The following is a 24,839-nucleotide window of genomic DNA, read 5'->3' on the forward strand; positions in this document are numbered from 1 at the left end:
TGCTAGACAAAGAGTGAGATAGCCTTATATAGCATGAGCAGCTGTGTGCTCCATCAAGGATAGTAGCAGGGAGTAGCTTCCCAAAGGCTTCTTGTTTGCCTTTAGTGCAGAGACTCAGTGGACAGGGCGTTAGGCTTTAGACTTCTTCACCCTGACTACTCCACTGGTGATCCCGATCCCCACAAAGGTATATCTGTCTTCTGGGAATTGATGTACATTTGACTGCTATGCTTTATGGGAGCGACAGTCTTCATTGTGCTGTATTATCTTCTGCTATCCTCCCTCCTCTGTGATATGCTACACCTACATCATCTCCTGTGTGAGTAAACCTGTGGTCACTTGCATTTTGCATTTGTTACAATAAACCATCCTCTTTATTTGCACCAAAGAACCTCCTGGCGTCCAATTTCTATCTTTTATATACAGTAGCCTGTGTTATGTAATTCTACTACATCTTAAAGGGATAGCTTCCACTTGACAAAGGCCCTGACCCTGTTGTGTAAGCCGCAGTGTAGCCAATGCTCTATCATACTAGTGGGTATTTGTCCAAATAGGTGCTACATTTGGCGCCCAACGTGGGCCCCACGTCCCTAACATCAGGCTGTGCTACTGTACTGTACGATTTTTCCGTGACAGGCTGCCGGACCCAAAAGGCCTCCTGCACGTATTTTTTCTGAATTTACAAATTTTTCGTACCATCACTATTAGGCCGTGGGTTCGGGCTTTGAGGTTTTTCCAGATTTCACAAATTTTTGCCTTCGCTATTCAAAGTCATCGGAGAGCGAGACTTTGCTGGTGCCTTTTTTGCCAACGCAAGTTTTGTTGGCGCCATCTTGTCCCGCACAGAAACTAATTGGCACGCTTTTTGGCACTAAGACGGTTCACGGATGTACATCACCGCCGCCATTTTGTGGAGAGATTCTTAGAAGAGGGACGCATCCATCAGTGCTCCTGCTTCTTTCTTGGGCAACACCTTAGTGGCTGTTAAAGGACTTCAGCCTATTCTCCCACTGAAAGGGATTGCAAGGGGCTAATGTCTTTTCCTGCCTGAACACTTGATTGCACAAGTATGCTTCTTATCAAATACACACAGGTTGTAGACTGTGTAAACATACTATAGCCACTCAGGTGTTCAAACATTACCAAATACAGGGTAATCACATTGTGTATGACATCACAATGGAATATCTTTGTTTACTATGCTATATAAGTTGTAGTACTACCCATAATAAATCGGAACTTGCTTTGCAACACACAAGCCTACTGTGTCGTTCTTTGCAAGACCCCTGCGCAGTGTATCTGGAGGGTGCAATCAGATGGTTTCTGCCGTGCCAAGACGAGCCGGTTCGCCTAGGGATAGCACAAGGATAGCACAGTGAAAGCCCGGGATTTCCCCTGTTCCTTTCAGCTGGTGTCAGAATTGGGATCGGTTGGATATCCAGAGGTAAGTAGAATTGCTGTCTGAACTGACGGTTTTTTCTCTTACCTTTGGCTCTTTCCAATAACCGATTTCTTGATAAAAAAAAAAAAAAAGGTTTTACCTCGTGTATGGTCGAGGCTCCTCGTGTATGGTCGAGGCTTATTTAATTGGTTCACCTCGTGTATGGTCGAGGCTAATTTGGTTCACCTCGTGTATGGTCGAGGCTTATTTGGTTCACCTCGTGTATGGTCGAGGCTAATTTGGTTCACCTCGTGTGTGGTCGAGGCTTATTTGGTTCACCTCGTGTATGGTCGAGGCTTATTTGGTTCACCTCGTGTATGGTCGAGGCTAATTTGGTTCACCTCGTGTATGGTCGAGGCTAATTTGGTTCACCTCGTGTATGGTCGAGGCTTATTTGGTTCACCTCGTGTATGGTCGAGGCTAATTTGGTTCACCTCGTGTATGGTCGAGGCTAATTTGGTTCACCTCGTGTATGGTCGAGGCTTATTTGGTTCACCTCGTGTATGGTCGAGGGCAGTAAGATAGGGATATTTAGGTTGCACGCAGAAACCTTTTCTTACTGACTGATTCACCTCTCCATATACAATATTGTCTCGTTTTGTCTTTGTACGTGTATGTATCCCCCATGTCTGTATAGAGATTAAGGTATATACGTCACATTGTATTCAATTTTCTTGACGTGTAACTTCTTACTTAAAAAAAAATCTATCATTCTTTCGTCGTGCGTGTGTGTATATGCCATCCAGGGACACAATTGTTTGTTTGTATATTAATAACTGTTACTAATACATCCTGTTGGTGTTGCTGCTATTTGTAAGTTGTACTAAACATATATATATATATATATATATATATATATGGTGATGAAAATTGCTACGTGAGGGCAGTGATTCTGTCAACAGAATTTCCCAAAGCCGGCAGGTAAGCCACTTGTTGCTCACCAACAGGGAACTTCTTTTGATAGTGTTCACAAGTCACACACTTTGTTATAAGTGATTACAAGCTATATATATATATATATGTAAGGCATGTATGCATATTTTTTGTTGTTTTGCCGTCTAAGTGTTGGGTATTGTATGTTGTATAGTTGTGTTACCAATTAATTCTACTGCTAACTGTCTGTGACCACATTTGTGGATTGCATCCTATCTTTGTACTGTCATTTTTATTCCTTTTACTTTTGTTCTTACTAGAGACATAAACTCTGGATTTGATCCAGAGGCAGGCTGTCTTTTCTAAAAAAAAGATTTATGAGTCCAGGCAATAGGTGAATAAACCTGGAGCAGAGAGTCAGCCTATAATATAAGAACAAATAAACAGTTCTCATTAGGAAAACTGTGAGTTACATTTAATCATTACACCACCAATTAGTCTATCCTATAACTTCTTTTTCTCTTTTTGATACTTACTAATCTTATTTGTAGACTGTACTTGTCTTGAATCAAGATGGGTGGTAAGACTTCAAAAATTTACCACTGCCCCTCCTTAATGAGACTTGCAAACAGTATGTGTATAGATGTAGTCCTACTGGAGGATTTTATGTTGACCCCTGGGTAGATAATCTTGCAGGTTGGTGTGAACATTTAGAACTAGACAATCCTTTTCCACGTGATGGAGCTAATGATTTATATTATATGAATATAGTTTATCAAATGTGTGTTCAGAAGAAAGAAGGTGACCCTAAATGGGATTATACATATATGACACCGGGTGGGGAAAATTGGCTCAAGATTGCCCCAGGTTGGTACTCTACACCTTCCCTCCCTGAGAACTACAATCCATGAAAAACTGGTGTTTTAAAACTATTTAAATGACACAATTCACAATGCTCTACAACCTGTGATCAAACTGTTAATACTACCCCACCCCCTTACATGGCTATCTACCCCAATTTGACACATAAACCAGACACCGTGGAGGATGACGAGATTTGCATTGCTGTAGCTTCTGCTCCTATAGTACCCCAAGCTGCCCCTATAGCACCAGTCCAAGCAGCCCCATTGGTTCAACAACCAATGCCTGTCCCTGCCCCACCCCGTATGATTGAAGCTGCAGCCTACCCATTGCCGGCCTTCCCCCTATCTGGCGTAGATACTGATAAAAATTGAGATACCCCAAATGCCCGAATTAGAAAAAGATATGGGTATAACCTGGTTCTACATAGGGCTGCCCTGAAGGTTGTACCCCACTTTTCCCTGTCATCTCATCCTCATACATTGTATTAAACGTTGCAGGAGTGGATTTATTATTCCTAGTGGACACGGGAGCCACCACCTCCTGCATTAATACAAAATATTATGAGGGAGACAGACACGGATCGATACCTTCAGTTGGGATTAACGGGGTACTAACTCCCACTTTCCAAACACCGCCTTTACCTATTGTATGCCCAGGCTCTACCCGTACCATTTCACACCCATTTACACTCATCCCTGGGTGCCTCGAAAATCTGTTAGGCAGAGATCTATTCCACAAGTTAGGATTTCAATCCATCAGAATTTCCCCTGATGGGGGCCTTTCTGCAGATATTTTTGTTTCCGAAACTAACTCTATTTTTCTAAATTTTAACAACCTTTTTACTAACCCTTCCATTCTGTCTGTATGGGCTAATGACAAATTTGATGTGGGCTTTGTTGACTGTACACCTTACAAAGCACTACTTAAACCACACTCACATCCAGTATACATAAAACAGTACCCTCTTTCACAGGAAAAGTTAGATGGTATCCGCTCGTTAATACAGATATTCCTTAATCAGGATATCCTCACTAGTGTTGTGTCTCCTTACAATACTCCCATCAATCCAGTTCCTAAGAAGAACAACGAATTTCGATTTGTACAAGATTTAAGAGCTATTAATTCACTAATTATACCAATTGTACCTATTGTGCCAGACATTACGGTTCTTCTTACCTTCATTCCGTGTGATGCTTTGGTGTTCACGGTTTTGGAGTTATCTAATGCATTTTTTTTGGTTCCAGTAGACCCTGAGACACAGTTACTTTTGGCTTTTGCTTTTGATGGGTTCCAACTTACCTGGAAACCCCTCCCCCAAGGCCTAGTGGATTCACCAGCGGCTTACTCCCTGGTGCTCCAGCATACCCTTAAGTCATGGGCCCCCGCCATGGTTCTGTCCTGCTTCAATATGTTGATGATTTATTGTTGTGTAGTCCAAGCCAGGAAGCTAACCACCATGATACCACCTCACTGCTGCAACATCTGGCAGCAGAGGGTCATAAGGTTGCTAAACATAAAGCTCAGATGGGGGCTGAGACTGTTGAATAATTGAGATTCATTCTTTCCCACGGCCGAGACAAATAAACCCAAAGAAAGTACAAGCACTGACTAAGATAAAAAAAACTGAAACTCCAAAGGAAATGCTGTCCTTCCTTGGCATCGTCAACTATTGCTGTCAATGGATACCGAACTGTTCTTACTTTGACAATATCTTAAGACAATGTACTAAAAAGGATGCACCACCTTACGTACAATGGACTGAACAAATGACTAATGCTTTTCATTCTCTCCTACAGACATTGGTTACAGCACCTGCGCTTGGTTTACCTAATTATGTTAAACCTTTTCATTTGTATGTCAAGGACAACCATGGCTGCGGTCTGTGCTCAAGAATCTGGGGGAAGTTTTCGTCCTGTGGCCTATTTTTCCAAAGTAATGCCGCTTCCGGTACAGGGGATGCCGGCGTGTCTCAGAGCTTTAGCAGCTAGTGCTATGGCTGTTGAACTGTCACAGTCTGTCACAATAGGCCACAATACTATTTTGCACACCTCACATCAAGTTACACACCTATTGAAGAACATTACCACCCAACACATGACCTCCCAAAGATTAAGTGGCTATGAAGTTATTCTATTAGGTACTGCAAATTTACAGATCAAATACGCAATCAACACTCAAGGGCCTGCTGCCATACTGCATGCTCTATTACATCTGTCTGACCCTACTAATGCTTTTATACTCGATCCTCATGACTGTGTTGAATCTATCCACTACTCTACCTCACCTTGACTCAATCTAACTAACACTCCTTTGCAAAATGCTATTAATGTTTTTGTTGATGGTTCCTGCTCCAGGCCTTCCGATGACACCTACAAAGCAGCATATTCACTTGTCCAACTCCCTAATATTGTACTCGAGACTAAGTCTATCCCTGTTAATTCTGCACAAGCAGCAGAACTTATAGCACTCCCCAGGGCCTGTCACTTGTTTGCCAACCGCCCCGTTAATATATTCAGTGACAGTAGATATGCTTTTGGGGTAGTTCATGATTTTGGCAAAATTTGGCAACAAAGAGGTTATGTTACTACAGATGGGAAATCCATCGCACACCCTGCCCTCATTGATAATCTTTTACAGGCCATCCAACTTCCTTCCGAAATTGCAATTATCCATTGCAGGGCACATACCAACAGAACTGACGAGATTTCCCTCGGTACTGCCCTAGCAGACCAGGTTGCCAAAACTACTGCATCCTCTGCCACTCCCACGGTCATCCCCATGTTTCTCCACACACCTCCTAGTTGTCCAGACAGTCAAATTTTACAGTATTTGCAAACATTTGCCACTCAGACTGACCTGCATTTTTGGGAACAGCAAAATCTTACCCTTGACCAGTTTGGTCTTTATTCCATCCAAGGCAAAGTGGGTATCCCCGAAAACAGTCTACCCCTACTTATCTCTCAAGCTCACGGCATTGGCCATAGGAGTTCTAAGCTCACTTTGGCTGAAATGCAAAAACATTTCATCGCAAAGAATCTCAGACAGCATTGTTCTACCTTTGTTAAAACTTGCCTCACCTGTCTTAGGGCCAACACCTTAGGAACACACAAAGTACACCAAAATTTGCCTCCCCCAATTGCACCTTTTTCTCACTGGCAAGTTGATTTTACTCATATTCCTAAGATTGGCAAACTACAGGAATATTTGCTCGTTTTTACCGACCATTTCTCTCGCTGGGTAGAAGCTTTCCCTTGCCGTCACGAGGACGCCAAAACCGTTGTTAAGTTCCTAGTTAATGACATCATACCCCGATTTGGTTGTCCGCAACAAATTAATTCCGATAATGGCCCAGCTTTTGTTAGTAAGGTCCTCCAGCTTCTAATTTCCACCTTACAAATCACATGGAAGTTTCACATTCCTTACCATCCACAGAGTGCCGGTGTTGTTGAGCGAATGAATCGCACCATAAAGGATAAGCTCACCAAAGCCACATCTGCCACATGGACTAATTGGAAGTCCTTTTTACCTGCAGTACTAGCTGAAATACGCATGACACCACATTCAGTTACTAAATTATCTCCTTTTGAAATTGTCATGGGACGCCCATTTCCCACTCCCTGGGTCAAAGTCCCCTTAGTCATCCAACACACTGATCTTAATTCAATTCAGGAGGAGTATGTACGTAATCTTATTACTACATTGAATGGCATCTATGGTGATGTTTCTTTGTCTTTTCCTTTGCCCCCCCAGGAGCCGACCCATCCATTTCGCCCAGGCGATCCTGTTGTGGTTCGACAGCTCCATCGCTATCGAAAAGGGGGATTCCCATTTGGCCCACGAGTCACAGTGATTGCCATCACACGGACAGCAGTCCTCACCAATGCCAGCGACCATTGGATCCACGCTTCACGAGTGAAACTCGCGCCAACACTTCCAACGCCGGAACTGAGTAAAGCTGACAACACGGAACATGACACCACCACCAAATCCGCCACAGAAGGACCCGAAGATGACGTCTCAGGACCTCACACCCCTACCACCGATGATGATGAGGAAGTCCACAAAATATGCACTATAGTGCATAATTGGCACTTTCCTTTTTCTATTTTTCCCGATTATGATAATCCTTAACTGCATATGTTACCCAAACCCTCACAGCCCTTTGGGATCAGTTTGTTACCAGTTTTTCAAGAGCAATACAACACTCCATTGCCATGAACGATCAAACCCCATCGCCACCTTAGGAGGTCAGTCTACTAACGAACGACAAGTTGCAATCAAACAAAGTGATGGCACTACCACCTTCTGGTATAACTCCGTTGGCAAAAAATCTTAGCTCAGATTGGTGTCACCTTATTGATTGTCTTAATTTTTGTTTCATTTCTTTTCTGCTGTATAATTCCCTATATCAGGAAATTAACTTCATCTTTAATTACTTCTTCTGAGGGCTTGCAACTTAAGCTTATTCATGCTGCTCGCGTATAGTCACTTATGTGACTAAAAGGGGGATTGAAAGGGATTGCAAGGGGCTAATGTCTTTTCCTGCCTGAACACTTGATTGCACAAGTATGCTTCTTATCAAATACACACAGGTTGTAGACTGTGTAAACATACTATAGCCACTTAGGTGTTCAAACATTACCAAATACAGGGTAATCACATTGTGTATGACATCACAATGGAATCTCTTTGTTTACTATGCTATATAAGTTGTAGTACTACACATAATAAATCGGAACTTGCTTTGCAACACACAAGCCTACTGTGTCGTTCTTTGCAAGACCCCTGCGCAGTGTATCTGGAGGGTGCAATCAGATGGTTTCTGCCGTGCCAAGACAAGCCGGTTCGCCTAGGGATAGCACAAGGATAGCACAGTGAAAGCCCGGGATTTCCCCTGTTCCTTTCACCCACCTTAAAGTGATATCAGCTACAAGCATACCGCTTCTCACTACGGATCTCTGGATTCACTTCAAACCAACAGTCCAGGTTTCCAGCACCATAATCCTGCCGGTCCACGGCTGTGGCTAGATCTTGTGCGGACTTTCTCCAAAGTTTATTAAATCTGTCCTGCGGCTGCAGGTACAAGCTATTCCTACATTTCCACAGTACCACAACGTGTCCCAAGCAAGGATGGCGGACAAGGGCTGGGATAGATTGCCTGACCCAGAGGCCCGGGAAGGACAGATTACATTCTCCTTCAGACCCACAATACCAGCGCCTTCTCCAAACAGGTATGTTTGGATGGGGACATTTGGGGAAGATTATATCAGCCCTGACTGCAAGATCATGGTGCCATACTGCACGAGATGTGGGGCAGAAAGTGGAGCTGCATTTAAAGAGGCTGACTCCTTCATGCAAGATGTGTCGGCAGAGCTGCTGGATGGGGCCCTTTGTGAAATTGGAGGAATCCCTGGGGTCCATTATTTTGCCCTCAGCGCTTCCCGCCATACCCCCTGCTCCATTCCCAATGCCTGATGTCGTGGCTGCGACCCAGTCTACATCAGCACCCACTGCAGGCACATCAACAGAGCAGTCTCCTGTTGCTGCACCTTCCCCTCCTGTCACTTCAAGTCCAAAGAAGGAGGATGAGAAGGAAATTCCAGATTCCAAGGGGGGTCTACCTGTTAAACTTCCCACAAAAAAATCTTCCACCATCTTTGAGGCCAAGGCACCTTCCCAACTAATCGGTGCTGTTGCCTCTGCTTCATGTTCCTAAGGGGAAATGGAGTCACTGCTGTCTCCAGAGCCGGATTGGGTGGAGATGGACTTCGGACCACTACCAATCCCATCCTCTCGGGAGGAGCCAAGATCTTTCTTCCCCAAGCAGTTGCCTCCAGAAGAAGATCCTTCCATTGATACTTCCTTTTGGGTCTCCCCTGGGCATGCTGACCCCAAAAAGCAGTGCACCGTATCAAGGATCCAACGTATCATAAATATCAAGGTGTTTGACAAGTGGGGCTACTACATGCCTTATGCCCCTGAGTTTGTATACGACGAGATGGAGAAACACCTCGACGAATGGATCTATGGGGAGCTGATCCGAAAGGAAGGAATTGGGTCCGGAGGACTTTTTCACAGCAATGCTTCAAAGAGGGAGTGAGATTTATCTTTTGCATTTGTTACAATAAACCATCCACTTTATTTGCACCAAAAAACCTCCTGGCGTCCAATTCCTATCTTTTATATACAGTAGCCTGTGTTATATAGTTTTACTACATCTTAAAGGGATAGCTTCTACTTGGCAAAGGCCCTGACCCTGTTGTGTAAGTCGCAAAGTAGCCAATGCTCTATCATACTAGTGGGTATTTGTCTAAATTGAGCCAAATAGGTGCTACAGACTATTACAGTAAATGGCCTGAAATTGCATTTGTTTCTCATATTACATCAGTTACAGTAATACAATTTCTGTCTAAAGTCTTCAGTAGAGAAGGTAATCCAAAGGAGTTAATATCAGACAACGGACCACAGTTTGTCTCATCTGAGTTTGAATTCTTTCTGAGAGAGAGGAATATTGTGCATCAGAAATCTTCAGTGTATTACCCACAAGCAAATGGAGAAATCGAGCGATTCAACAGAAGTCTGAAAGAAACACTACAGACAGCAAATCTTACTGTGAAATCTTGGAAAGTATTTACAACAGAGTTCCTACATAACTACAGAGCAACGCGCCATGCAACAACCCAATCATCTCCAGCTGAATTATTACATGGCAGACAGATGCGCACTAAGTTACATGTTGCAGACATCAAACTTCCACAAAATACTGTGCCAACAAAATCGTCTACTGCTGACATATTAAGAAATAAGGACTACTGAAACAAGGACAATCTAAATTTACTACACCACTTGAAGTGAGACCAGCGAGGACCATACACATATGAACTGTCTGATGGTCGCATATGGAATGCAAGTAGTCTTGCTCCTGAATGACTTTGGAGAAGCTCCATTTGATGAAGGACATTTCCTACCCCTGATGCCAACTGCAATGGGCCTGACAAAAGTGAACCTATAAGGCGTACTGAGAGAATCAGAAAACTACCTGCATGGACCCAGGACTATGTGATGTGAATAATGCATAATATTGCTTTAAGATGCATACTGTTTAACTGTTGTTGTTTATTACATCTGCCCAAATGCTTTCCTACTATAGGGGGAATATGTGTTTATACAAATGGCCTGCAGGTGTCACTGTGCACATGGGTTATACAGTAATACAAGAGTCCTCTGCACTCAACCCATTATCAATATATTTAAGACAGAGACATTTTGTGCATACTGCTACTAAAAAATGCCTTACCCGTTAAAAAAAAACAGGGATTGTTTGTCCATATATTGCAATATATTTAAAGTGGACCTGTCATCCAGACACAAAAATCTGTACAATAAAAGTCCTTTTCAAATTAAGCATGAAATCCAATTTCTATTTTTTATTAAAGCATTCATAGCTGCTGTAAACTCATTTAAAAATCTCAGCTGTCAATCAAATATTGTCTGCCCCTCCTCTATGCCAGTGGCATAGAGGCGAGGCAGACAATTACTTTCACTTTCCATTCAGCACTTCCTACATGTCACTGCTCTCCTCACACATTCCCCTGTTCTTTTTACCATTTAATTGTGTAACCAGGGCATGGGGATGGACATTGGGTCCCCCATTCTGGTGCACAAACAAGATTCTGAGATGATACAAGACTTGTCTTAATAACAGTGTCCACAAAATGGCTCCTGCCTGCTTGTTATAATTATAAATTCCCAGACTGAAGGAAATAAGATTCAAATAATTTATATAGTGTAATTAAAGTTCATTTTGCTTGACTAATGCGATAAAATAGGATTTGGAATGTTTTTTTTTGGGTGACGGGTCCCCTTTAAGCTGGCCAACTACGTCAAAGTCATCCCATATCTGGCCAGTCCTATGCTCAATTTTCATCTGATTCATTAAGAATTATATTGCTTCATTATACATTTTACAAAGGGACTAGGTTTTACCTGCAACTTACTAGCTGCTTTCAAAGTAAAACTCCCAAACTTGGCTGCCCTTTTATTAGACACCAGTGGGATCACCTGACTATAGTTGGGAAGGGTGAGAATAGGAACAGGTATACATAGTACTATCAATACTGCTTAAGAGTGATAGAGTTGGAAGTTACTGGTGTGTAATGGCTGCATGAGTCTGCTAATAAAGCACTGTGATACTCTACTCATCCGCAGCTACCCAGAACATAACAGTTAGTAAACACTGTGAGATGTGGTAGCTCTGGATTAATAGTAGGGCAATGAAGCCCAAACACCCCAGTCATTAAAACCTGACAATCCTAAGTACATGGAGCAAAGGAACATACCAGTACTAATATTTTGTCCAGTGGTTTGCCTAGCAATTCATGCAACTATATACAGCAAGTATTAATAAATTAATAGTTCATTAGGCAATTTCACATTTCAAATAATTTTGCTAGTGCTTTTATAAGTACCTATTCATATAAATTGCTTAAAGGAAAACTATACCCCCAAACAATGTAGGTCTCTATAAAAAATATTGGCCAACTACATAAAATAGCTCATATGTAAAACTCTGCTTTATGCAAATAAACCATTTTCATAATAATATACTTTTTTAGTAGTATGTGCCATTGGGTAATCTTAAATAGAAAATCGCCATTTTAAAAAATAATGGCCACCCCCGGGTTCGTACAATTCAGGGTGCACAGAAATAAACCAAACAAACCATACATGTTAGGTTACATGAGCCAATTAACAGACAGAGGTCTGTATTTTGCTTCCACACTTTTTCCTCTTCACAGTTAGAGTTGCAGTTTTTTGGTCAGGTGACCTCTGAGGCAGCCCAGTGACCATCACGAAATGGTGGTTCAAGACAAGATATGTAAAATGGCAATATTTACTGAAATAAATATATATATATATATATATATATATATATATATATATATATATATATATATATATATATATATATATATATATATATGAGTCCTCTGCACTCAACCCATTATCAATATATTTAAGACAGCGACATTTGTGCATACTGCTACTGAAAAATGCCTTACCCTTTAAACAAAACAGGGATTGTTTGTCCATATATTGCAATATATTTAAGCTGGCCAACTACGTCAGTCATCCCATATCTGGCCAGTCCTATGCTCAATTTTATCGGATTCATTAAGAACTCTATCCCACTGGTGTCTAATAAAAGGGCAGCCAAGTATGGGGGTTTACTTTGAAAGCAGCAAGTAAGTTGCAGGTAAAACCTAGTCCCTTTGTAAAATGTATAATGAAGCAATAGCAGTAGAACTATGCACAAATGTTGCTGTCTTAAATATATTGATAATGGGTTGAGTGCAGAGGACTCTTGTATTTGACTATATGTATTTTGTGGTCACAGCCTCATTGCACCCCCGCCTAATGGTTTTAAAAAATAGTGGTGAGCACAACTTTCCCTTGCTTGTTATAGTTATACAGGAGCAGAGACCAGCTCCATGTTGTAGCTCCCACCCTTCCCAGCTATAGTTAGGTGATCCCACTGGTGTCTAATAAAAGGGCAGACAAGTATGGGGGTTTACTTTGAAAGCAGCAAGTAAGTTGCAGGTAAAACATTGTCCCTTTGTAAAATGTATAATGAAGCAATAGAGTTCTTAATGAATCCGATAAAATTGAGCATAGGACTGGCCAGATATGGGATGACTTTGACGTAGTTGGCCAGCTTAAATATATTGCAATATATGGACAAACAATCCCTGTTTTGTTTAAAGGGTAAGGCATTTTTCAGTAGCAGTATGCACAAATGTCTCTGTCTTAAATATATTGATAATGGGTTGAGTGCAGAGGACTCTTGTATTTGACTATATGTATTTTGTGGTCACAGCCTCATTGCACCCCCGCCTAATGGTTTTAAAAAAAAGTGGTGAGCACAACTTTCCCTTGCTTGTTATATATATATATATATATATATATATATATATATCAGTTTGGGAAGATTCTTTAATATGCCACTTAATATGATGTAAACTATCTGTTGCTTAAGTATTAATTTTGGGGGTATAGTTTTCCTTTAAAGACCTTGGTCATTGACATCTACTTGAAAGAAGCAGTGAACCCAGAAATGTTTATTTTTATATCCAATGGAAAACAAGTGCCTGTTGGTAAGCCCAAGAGTTCTGCATATCATTCAAGCCAGAGGCAATTGGAAAAAGACAAGTGAATGATAATTTTAGTTTTGCTTAAACAGAGATCCAGGTCTAGGCAGAGTAAACATGAGTAAACACTGGAGACAAACATAATATAATAGTTTTCTCTAAATTATGCCATTTGTGAATTATCTACGTGATACAATAGGCACTTTTGTTTGTCCATATTGTAAAGAAACTAGAACCAGTATACTATTCTTTGCATATTTTTTCTATTCTTCAGAATTACAATCTTTTTTTTACAGTCTGACTTAACCTCCTCTAGTGAAGGTTACTCTCAGATGGCGTTCCAGGCATTCTTTTCATTATTATGATAATTACATACACCACCACATAGCCTTGTAACTCATTAGACTTACCGAAACCCATATGGAACAATTGCTGCTTTTAAGACACAGTATACTACTGTTTATGACTCAAATCTGCTACAGTTTTGAGTGGTAGGATGCTACAAGTAAAAAGAATAATTGGTAGTTTCTACAACATCTATCGTACTGTTCCTGCAGTTGCCTTGTCACAATCATTCTCATTCATCAATATGTTGGGAAAGGAGTGCCCAAACTTTTTGCAACGAGGGCCAGATTTGGTGAGGTGAAAATGTGTGGGGGCCGAACATTCAGCCTGATTAACATTAAATTACAGGAATCGAGTAATCGCAGCAGTAATATTTGGGCACATTAGTGAAATGATCTGCCACTTGGTCTATACTGCTGCCTGTGTGCTGAAGGTGTTAGCAATAGACACCTAATGACACGTAGTGACGCCATACTTCCTTAGTTTACTGTACTGGCACATCAGTACGTCTATTGACACCTTCAGTCCTAAAGAAGTATGCGAAAACAGCGCGTCACTACGTGCCAGTACGTGTCTATTGCAAACACCTTCAGCACACAGGCAGCAGTATAAACCAAGTGGCAGATCATTTCACTAATTTGCCTTAATATTACTGCTACGGCTATGTGATTCCTGATTGCACTGTGCTGGGGGGCCTCATTATTATTCATTTCATGATGAAGGCTGAGGGCCGGTGTAAATTTGAAAACGGGCCACAATTGGCCCACGGGTCGCACTTTGGACATGCCTGTGTTGGGAGGACCAATACATTTAACAGACATGCACAGCGGTAGCTATTACAAACAAATGTGTATGTTAATACATACAGTATATACCCATATATATATATTTTCGTTTTAAAATATTTCCTAATAACAAATAACATTCTGAAATTGCAACAAACAAAAAAGTATAATATAGAAAAAGTTGCACTACCAGAAAAAGATTTTTTTGAATACAGAAGTAGTGGATAGAATAAAAATGAAAGGGCCTGGGCTAAAGCAATCACAAGAAACAAAACAGTCTTTTCTACCACCAAGATCAGTGATTGCAGTGAAAAAGCTGTCAGGACCTGAATATCTAGAAATCTGCTGAACCTCATCTGTACACATCTAATGAAGAATACTGAGGAGAATCCAGAACAGCAACAATACTGTAACTGTGAATGTGTTTGGCACAAAGTATAGACAAAGTCTTTTGTGTGAGGGTCATCTCCCTTTGAAGTGCAAGTAAAATAATCATTCCTTTTGTATTGGGCACCTGCTAAATAAAAAAGGGGCCTGACATTCGAACCTTGGTCCACTGGTAAAATATATGGTGCACATTCATTAGTTGTATTGCCATTAACTAGCAGTATAGTTCAGCCAACTGCCAATTTTTCCTTCCTTAGGACTGTATAGAACATTATCAAATGCTGCTTTTAGTAAAGCAATTTGCCTCTCCTTTTAACTAGACGTAGACTGTAAATTCAGTGTGTGTAGGGGCTGATGTGACTGGTGTAAAAACCATGCCAAGTGCTGAAGAATTGTTGGCACTATGTGTCAAGACTAATACACAAACACAAATTAACAACAATGTATCTATATCTATGTACAACGATTACAAATTGAGAACAAAACATCTTATTGGTTGCTGTGGGTTATTACACCAGGAGCAAACGTATTTTCAGTTCTTAGTGAGTGTTCAAAGTGACAGCTGAGGACTCTGCAGTAAGTTAATGGGACCTATAATAAAACAAATCAGATATAAACATGATTATGAGAAATTGGGATGATTGCACAGACCAAGATATCAATACTTGTTTGGCAAGTATATAAAAAACTGGTATAAAGGTGAATGTCTTCCTGTGGCAGTATGAGAGTGGGCAATACTAAGAACCTCGACAGATGGATTCTGTGATTCATATATGTAGTGCACAATAGCTTTTGCTTTAAACTGGCTTCCCACAGTCCAATGTTATATCTCAGTAAGTTGCAGCTTAAAGAAAGCATAAAGCTCTGCTCACTAAGTAATGTCAGCTTTTCTGTATATCCTTAACAATGCTGTGTTTTATAAATCAAAAGGTGGCAGTAAAAAGAATAAGTCTGGGGTAATGCAAGTACAGATCTAATTAAATACTTGCGTCACACCAGCTAAACTAATTAGTCACTGCCATAGACTTTCCCCAAGTGCTCCACTGAATGGCACTCGTCGTCTGTCTTCTCAATTAGCTCTTGACAAAATGCTGATCACTAGTTCGGATAGACATATGATTCATTTATAAGAAAAACTAATTGAAAATATTAATGCAATATAAAAAGAGCTACATCATGTAGATGACATTTTCATTATTTAGTTACCTTATCATACTTTGCAATCCAATTTATTCTTTAAATTATACAAAACATTGTACACTTAATGCATCTATTGTTATTGCGGTCATATGGTTATGTGCAAACGCAGGAGCTACGGCTTTCTGTCTCTCTTTATAACATACAGATTAATATTTATGTATGATAGGAAACATTGCCACTTTCGCAAACTGCAGGGAACTGACAACACAGCCAACATCAGTTCTGGCTCCCACTAAGAGGTGAGGATTTACAAAATTCAGCTTGCCATCAGCATGCCATAAAATAATTTGACTGTGCCCTGAAAAACACGAAAACCATTATTACCAAAAGTTGTCGAGGTGCTATAGAAGTCAATGGGAGCAGTGCTGATCTCATTGGACCAGTTTAAAGGAACTGTAACACTAAAAAATTACCCTGCACTAAGAAAAGCTCTATCCTGCACAAAGTATACTCTTTTTATTTTATAACTCTGCTTCATGTCTACTAAAAGAAGGCGATGTGGAGAAATTCACTCTGCAAGGAAGGAACTAGGGGCAGGCAGAAGAGGCACCTGCCTAGGGTGCAACAATTGGGGGTGCTGGGCAGAAGAACCTCTTGAAGAGCATTCTGCCTACTCCTAGTCCGGACTTTCTTGTCTCTGCCAGCTTTCTGCACTGCTCCGCTCCACTGCGCGCTGCCCTGTGCGGTCACTACACATGCAAAATAGCCGACTGGGTCGCCTAGGGCGCCCAGCCGGCTTGGCCTGCCTCTGCACTTAATATCTCCTCCTAGCCTGGACTGTGACGCAGGTCAGCTATAAATCTAAGGACCACAGAAAACCCCATAAAGGGCTTCACTGCTCTTACAAAAATAAATTATAAAAGGAGAAACATTGCCCACAGACACCCTCTCCCAGTACCTTAATTAAATGAAGACTGAGTTATATTACAAGGCAGCTGAAAAATCCTCTGTACAGCAGTAACAATTGACTTCTGGTTTGGGCAGAAGTCGGGCTAAGAGGAGATGTTGAGCGCCACATGTTGAATCTTGCAGAATGAATGTCGTCCTATCACCTTATTTGAGTAGACTGGAAGCAGAGATATATAGCAGTAATTCTAATAAAGCACTGAAGCAGAAAAATCAACCTGGTTAGGGTGAGATAGACTAAAAGGAGTTAAAAAGCCCTTCACATGTGAAACATGCATCATAAAGCCTTCTGAAAACAGAAAATATTTACATGCCTCATGCTATATACATAGCACTGCCTTAATACCAAAAATTAGATTTTAACTCTTTTTACACAACATGTAATAAAGCATTGAAAATAGTAAACTTTGGATTTTTACTTAAAAATGTTTAGTGTTACAGTTTCTTTAAATCAAATCGGACCTTTAGAGGTTTTCGTATTGTTTTTTGCTAGGAATTGTCTGAAAAACTTTTTGAGACATTTGAGGTATTAGTATTTTATATTTCAATCATTTTTATTGGAATTTTCGTATAAACATACAGTCATTTAGTAACATGTTTTCTCAGGGTAGATATATCATAAATGCAGATTTTTAATATACAATAATATAACAATTGGACCTTTAGTGCAACATATTTCAAATAAAGAATAATTAACATAAATCCGAAGTTTTCCTCTTTAATATGCATATGTTTATATTGAGGTATTAGTATTTTTAGTGCATCATTCACCACTTTTTTTCATTTGCACTTTTTATATTCAGATCTTTTTATAAATGCAACAACTAAATGGTTTAAGAGTTTGTGACTTTAATTGTGGTTTCAAAAACCTCAAAAACGACTAAAATCCGACCTTTAATAAATAAGCCTCCATGTGTATGGGGTTGTTCACGATGGAGAAGAGGCTCTTAAAGGGTGCTATGATAACTATATATAAATATATAAGGGGATCATATAATAATCTCTCTAATGCTTTATTTACCAGTAGTTCTTTCCAGATGACGCAAGGTCATCCATTTCGCTATTCGGAAGGGGTTTTTTACAGTGAGAGCTGTGAAGATATAGAAGTCTCTCACTGAATCAGTTGTACAGGCTGATACATTAGATAGCTTTAAGAAGGGGTTGGATGGCTTTTTAGCAAGTGAGATAATACAGGGGTATGGAAGATAACTCATAGTACAAGTTAATCCACGGACTAGTCTGATTGCCATCTTGGAGTTAGAAAGGAATTTTTTCCCCCTCAGATAAATTGGAGAGGCTTCAAATAAGGTTTATTGCCTTCCTCTGGATCAGCTAGCAGTTAGGCAGGTTACTATGTTAGATATGTACCTGATTTATATTAACAAATGTATTTAACTTGGTACATTCTAACCAGAGTTTAATTAGTAAGAACATATGCCTATTGTCTAAGAAAATAATAAGCATACATTATTACACAGTAAAAATGCAGAAATGTTTGCAATCCACCCACCCCCAACTACGATGGAAAAAGAATCTATGGAATGTTTCCTTCTGATTCATAAAGAACTATTGCTTTGGCTACTTATGAAATATAGCCCTTTGTGTAAAAACTACATTAGATCAACTCAGGGAGGGATTGGGTACACCTGTTTTCCATAGCTTCAACTATAGAGTTGTCTATAGGCATAAAAAACAATAAAGCTAATAAGCAATCGAGGAAGAACAAAGGAGATTTAGGGACTGTTAAATGATAAGAATGTATGTTAATGGTTAAGAATGTATGTTTATATTAAGACATTAATATTCCCAAAAGTATAAAGTATGCAAGACCGGAACTGCAGTTTAGGTAGGCAATAATGTTGCAAAGATAGGAGTATTCAGGTAACACAGGGCAGGGAATTGTAACTGAAACTGTTTTCAGTTGTAATTGCATTTACAAATAACTTTAAAAATCATTGCAGATTGTTAATAAATGTCTAATGGAAAGGTGATTAGAGTTACATTGTCATTCAGTTTTAAGGAGGACATCTCCTTTGATCCCTAACCAGGATATTCCTAAAAAGTATACCCCACCCACATCCCTCAAAGCAATTAAAACCTAGGCAGTGTTAAGTTCACCAAAACTGCCAGGTGACTCACCCACTCCAGATCTAGTTAACTGGTTATATGATAAAATATGGATCCAAAATGATGAAGTGATAACTCGTCAGGGGCTCACTACATACAGTATGAACTAGATATGAAATTTCCACAGGGCAAGAACTGCATCAGAGAGTTGTTTGGCCTGCAAAGAATGGCCAAATTGACCCAAGGTCCACAGGTTCAGTTTCTCAAAATGAGCGTCTCTTTTTGTATATAGCCAGTTTTCGTTTTTTTTTTAAGAAATATTACTTTAATGTATAAAGTCTTTGGTTGGCTACTTTTGCATCGACTTTGAACACTTGGCTGGATAATGTTGGGTCCAAAGTAATCTTTCATATTCATTTGCAATACTTGCATATTTCTATATGTTCCACTTTGAGAATAACTGAAGGGATATACAGTGTTGAGAGATGATTACTATATGCTGAAACCTCTTAAGAGTCTGTGAGTACCCACCTGTACTAACAGGGAAAGAGGGGTGGCATATCCCTATTAAATTGTAATTTCATTTTTTCTTGTTTGGATTATTGGAATTAATATTGGTCCTCCAAATTTGCATACATGCTTTTGACACATAAGTTATGTGAATCTTTGAAATAATGCACTGTATATACATACTGTATTTTGCTCTCTTTTAGCTTGAAGTTCTGGAGTTTGACTGTTGAATTTAATCTGCGATGCTTGCCAATGGCACAGAGAAAACAAATTCCATTTCCTGTATTAAGTGCTCAGCTGACAAGCACAGAATTGTTGTAAAAAGGGACATCCAATCGGTGAGTCAAACAAAATGGTATGTACATATTTTGGAGCACAGTGAGGATTTATGAGCTGTATAAGTGGAATATTTACAGGGTAATTTACTATGACCCCAGTGTTCAAAAGAATACCCCTTAGTGCTCATTCAAAATGCACTTTTGTCTGTGGTTTTGCTAAGCTCTGCTCTGAGCTGGAGCAATGCAGTGCCTCGCACTCCCCTCATGAATACAGCACTGACGAATGCAGGTAGCACTGTATTCATTGGACATATGCAGATCTATGCACTCCAGTGGCAATTAACAAAAGTTTAGGGTGCAAGTGTACAAAAAACATAGCACTTTGCCATGCCTATTTTTGCACTTTGCAGTGAGTATTCTACATTACCTAATATTTATTTTCAGCTTTCTATCAGACTGACCAAGGAAAGCAGGCATCAAGCTTTATTTCCCTCCTGATTAATGTGATACTGATGTTTCCTGTAGCATTAGTTCCAAGAATGGAGACTATTTTACCAGTGATTCGAAAAAATATAATAATACACAATTTAAGATACTATATTTTACTGCTACAAATTAAACATTTAATTAAATAGATACAATTATCTTAGATTAGTGTAATCAGCATACCAGCAGCTCACATGGGGTCATTCGAATAATGAGTGAATGCAGCAACTTTGTTCATTATGTGCATGGGCTTGATGTCAGAAGCATGTTATGCGCATGCACTCTGACCAACATGGCTGCACTAACGGGAGCTCACTGCTGGTGCAAGTGTACTAGAAAAAAAACCTACTTTTACCCCCATTCAGAGTGCAGCACCTTTGCTTGTGTTTATTTTTTGGCAACAGGCGCCTTTTAACACTGACCTACATGATAATCAAATTATAGAGTATTCATCAGGACCATCTCTGCAAGATTTTTACTAGAAATGGTGAATTGTGACTTTGGATGTTAGCTGCTGTGTTTACAACTCCCAATGCTACCTGTTACAGTGGTGGATTACCATCAGGGAAATGTTGGCAGATGCCTGGGGCTTATCATTTGAAGGGGGCAGTGTTGGTGAAGGGGGCAGATCTTAGGGCAAAGCAGGTGAGGGGCCAATCACTGCCCAAGTCTAGAGTGAAGGTTAATCTGCTCCCATCTGTTTTGACACACACTGAACGTGGAACAGGAAACTGCATAAGGGGACAAGTACCCCAAGCCCCTTTCAGAGAAGAAAAACTGAATGAGTTAATTGAAATATTTGTATTAAATATTTATTAAAGGATAAGTAAATCTTTAAAATAAGTGAATGTAAAATTGATGAGGGTGCTATTCTAAGAACTTGTGCATTCATTATTTATTTTTCTTTATTTCCAAGATATTAAGGGATACATGTACGGTTAATATGAATGAATTTTGATGCCACCTGCTGGTCAGTTTCTGACCAGTCTGACCGCCAAGTAAGTTGTCAGGAAAAAGAAAGAGGCTGCTCGGATGTTCTGCTTAGGAAAGGTTTGAGAAAGGTTTCGAATTGTATTCCTAAGCAGAAGAACATCAGAGCAGCCTCTTTCTTTCTCCTGACAACTTACTTGGCTGGTCAAAAACTGTTGGTGTTGTTGTAACAAAATGCATTCATATTAACAGTACATGTATCCCTTAATATCTTAAAATTAAAGAAAAATAAATAATGAATGTACATTGCAAACGTTCTTAGACTAGCCACCTCATCAGTTTTACATTCACTTATTTTAAAGGTTTACTTATCCTTTAAGGCTAAACATTTGGGTGTATGTACAAAAGCTATATATAATTCTGTGCTAAAGGGATACTGTCATGGGAAAAAAAGTTTTTTCAAAATGTATCAGTTTAATAGTGCTGCTCCAGCAGAATTCTGCACTGAAATCCATTTCTCAAAAGAGCAAACAGATTTTTTTATATTCAGTTTTGACATATCGTCAATTTCCCAGCTGCCCCAAGTCATGTGACTTGTGCTCTGATAAACTTCAATCACTCTTTACTGCTGTACTGCAAGTTGGAGTGATATCACCCCCTCCCTTTCCCCCCCCCCCAGCAGCAAAACAAAAGTACAATGGGAAGGTAACTAGATAACAGCTCCCTAACACAAGATAACAGCTGCCTAGTAGATCTAAGAACAGCACTCAATAGTAAAAACCCATGTCCCACTGAGACACATTCAGTTACATTGAGAAGGAAAAACAGCAGCCTGGCAGAAAGCATTTCTCTCCTAAAGTGCAGGCACAAGTCACATGACCAGGGGCAGCTGGGAAATTGACAATATGTCTAGCCCCATGTCAGATATCAAAATTGAATATAAAAAAAATCTGTTTGCTCTTTTGAGAAATGGATTTCAGTGCAGATTTCTGCTGGAGCAGCACTATTAACTGATTCATTTTGAAAAAAAAATTCTTTTTTCCCATGACAGTATCCCAGCGGAGAGTATCCCACCGTGGTACTAGAGCATAACTAGAAGTCTTCACACTTTAGGGCGCACCTGCTGTAACCTTATATTGCATCTACTTCAAATACTACATCAGAAAAGGTTGGCAATTCTGCACTGAACACACATTTCCGCACGCCATCCGCGGGAGCATTCATTTTTTTTCCGTTATGAATGACAGCACTTATACACGCAGCACCGAAACCCTCACTGCGGAGTCCGCTCCTCCATTCACAGAAGTCTCCGCCTTCCTCTCCCCGCCGTGCGCGGGCGCCTCACTTTGACTCGGCCTGGGATTTATGAATGAGGTGATCTTGATGTACGTGCCAGAGCTACGTCACGCGTCTGCTCCGTCCGAACCTTCATTCAGTAAAACTTAGGGGAGATTCTGGGGGAAACACAAGCGGTAGACAAAGGACATGAGTGTTCATACATGTATTTAAACAGAGGCATATAAAAAAATATTCACGTAAAATGTAAGCACGTTAGTATGTGTTGCTATTTCACTATTTGTATGTATAACAGAACCAATACGCATATGTTTATATACGCACATTTATGCGTAATTGCTGTGCACGGTTGTGACGTTTCCATATCTTTAGTTACTTGTGTTAGGTGACGTCACTGTAAGGGGCAAATAATGAGCAGACTGGGGGGAGCTGGAACCGGACAATGAGAAAGGCAGCAGGATATGATGGTGTGAAGGTTCAACCATTTTACACACGCACCCCTCCCCCAGCCGCGCTCTTTCCCTCCCTCTCTCACTAACAAAGCCAGTGAGAGCCGTCACAACTCCGGGGAGGGGAGAAGGAAAGGTAGTGTAGTGTGTTCTCTGTCAGTCTTACCCTGAGGGCTACAGACAGCGCGTCTGACGGGAGCAGTTCAGGTAGTAAGAGCGTACATCTCTGCGACATGTGTCACTCAGTGAGCAATTGAGTGTCGGGCTCGCAGTGTTATGGTGACTATGGAGGAGCTGAGGGAAATGGACTGCACTTTGCTGAAGAGGCTGCTCAAGCGAGAGAGTGCGCACGGCAGCAGGAGAAGCAAGCACGTCGGGGTCGGGGGCACTTGCTTGCTGCTGGACTGCAGACCCTTTCTGGCTCACAGCGCCGGTTTCATTCAGGGCTCGGTAAATGTCCGCTGTAATACTATAGTGAGGCGAAGAGCCAAGGGCTCAGTGAGTCTGGAGCAGATCCTACCGGCTGGCTGCAAAGAAGGCGAAGAAGAGGTGCTGAGTCGGCTGCGCTCCGGGCTTTACTCGGCCATTATCGTATATGATGAGAGGAGCCCCCGGGCTGATGCGCTACGTGAGGATAGCACCGTGTTCCTGGTGGTGCAAGCTCTGCGCCGGGACACTGACAGCACTGACATCTGCCTGCTCAAAGGTATTGCACTGCCCTCCTTGCGCTACTGTGTCAGGCCAACCTGCAGCTCTGCCTCGGGGGTTGCACTTCAGCTGCTATTCACTGTGCTGTTTCACATACTCTTTTATTCATCCCTGTGTCTCTCCTTGTTTGTTTATCACAAAGAAAATTGCTTGCTGATTCTTATTGCAGTAAAATAATGCATACAAATTCCAAGCACAAGCCCAAATACAGGCACAGAATGTATCAGCTATTGTTGAATGGAGACAGACAGACTACAGGAATAATCCCTAATAGTGCTACAGTTTGCCATCAAATTGTAAAAAAAATGGTGTGCTGGCACCTTGCAACCAAGGGGGGCTCACCCCTCCATCGCCCCCCATTTCATTTTTTGGCAATCTAATTCTAAGCAATTATACAAAAACAAGTTTCAGCGGTTTTAAAGATATTTATGTAATATCAGTGTTTATCCCCTTGTGTGACTCTTGAAACATTGCAGCAGAAGTTACTTAATTTCTAGGTCTGTTATACATCATTATCTGCTACATTGTTTCAATCGAAAACATCCAAATAAACCAATGGCATTTTCAGTTATTTTTTATACATACCTGTAAAGCAATGGGGCCTTTACATGTGTATTGTAATGTTCCATAAATGAAGATTTCTTTAATCACAGTTTTTTGGATACGTTTCCCTTTAAGCACAAAAATGTAAAACCGTGCATTGCTTTAGTTTAGATGTTCCCATTTTTATTCATGTTTGGAAACCGATTGTAAGCTCTGTAAACTTACTTAGGCCTGTTTGTTTTATGGATGGTTGCAGTGTGTTGCACAGTCCTAGAAAAAAATGTTGGTGCTTTATAAAGTAAATCTTGGATGCAAACGTTTAAAAAAAAAAATAAACACAACTTGTTCCAGTGCTTTGTGGCACTTAGTAGAAAATGTACAATATGCTATACACAGCAATCTCCCTCATGTGCATTGGCTTCACCGAAAGCCCTCGGTGCACCTGAAGTGTCTTTTTGATTAAAAACAGTTCCCAGCATTTTTCAATGGAACAGGTACATATTTAATACAGTGCATCTTACTGTGGCCAAGGGTTGATGCACAGTGCAACAGTACTATAAACTCAGGTTGCGCTCAACAGCAATTGTGCTAAATCCTTGAGCTTTATTGAGATCTCCACGCAA

The 24,839-nt window shown here is 40.5% G+C and overlaps 1 protein-coding gene across 1 annotated transcript; it reads left to right on the top strand.

Annotated features, from left to right (window-relative positions):
* Window positions 1-23,182: 23,182 nt before the first annotated feature.
* dusp4.S (dual specificity phosphatase 4 S homeolog) lies at window positions 23,183-24,568 on the top strand. Its single transcript, NM_001096254.1, has one exon. The coding sequence runs from the start codon at window positions 23,242-23,244 to the stop codon at window positions 23,848-23,850; it is 609 nt and encodes a 202-aa protein (NP_001089723.1). The 5' UTR covers window positions 23,183-23,241; the 3' UTR covers window positions 23,851-24,568.
* The last annotated feature ends 271 nt before the right edge of the window (window positions 24,569-24,839 follow it).

Source organism: Xenopus laevis, chromosome 1S, assembly GCF_017654675.1.
Source record: "Xenopus laevis strain J_2021 chromosome 1S, Xenopus_laevis_v10.1, whole genome shotgun sequence".
NCBI lineage: Eukaryota > Metazoa > Chordata > Amphibia > Anura > Pipidae > Xenopus > Xenopus laevis.

Coding starts and splice junctions, on each gene's coding strand:
- dusp4.S (NM_001096254.1), top strand. CDS start 23,242: ATGGTGACTATGGAGGAGCTGAGGGAAATGGACTGCACTTTGCTGAAG.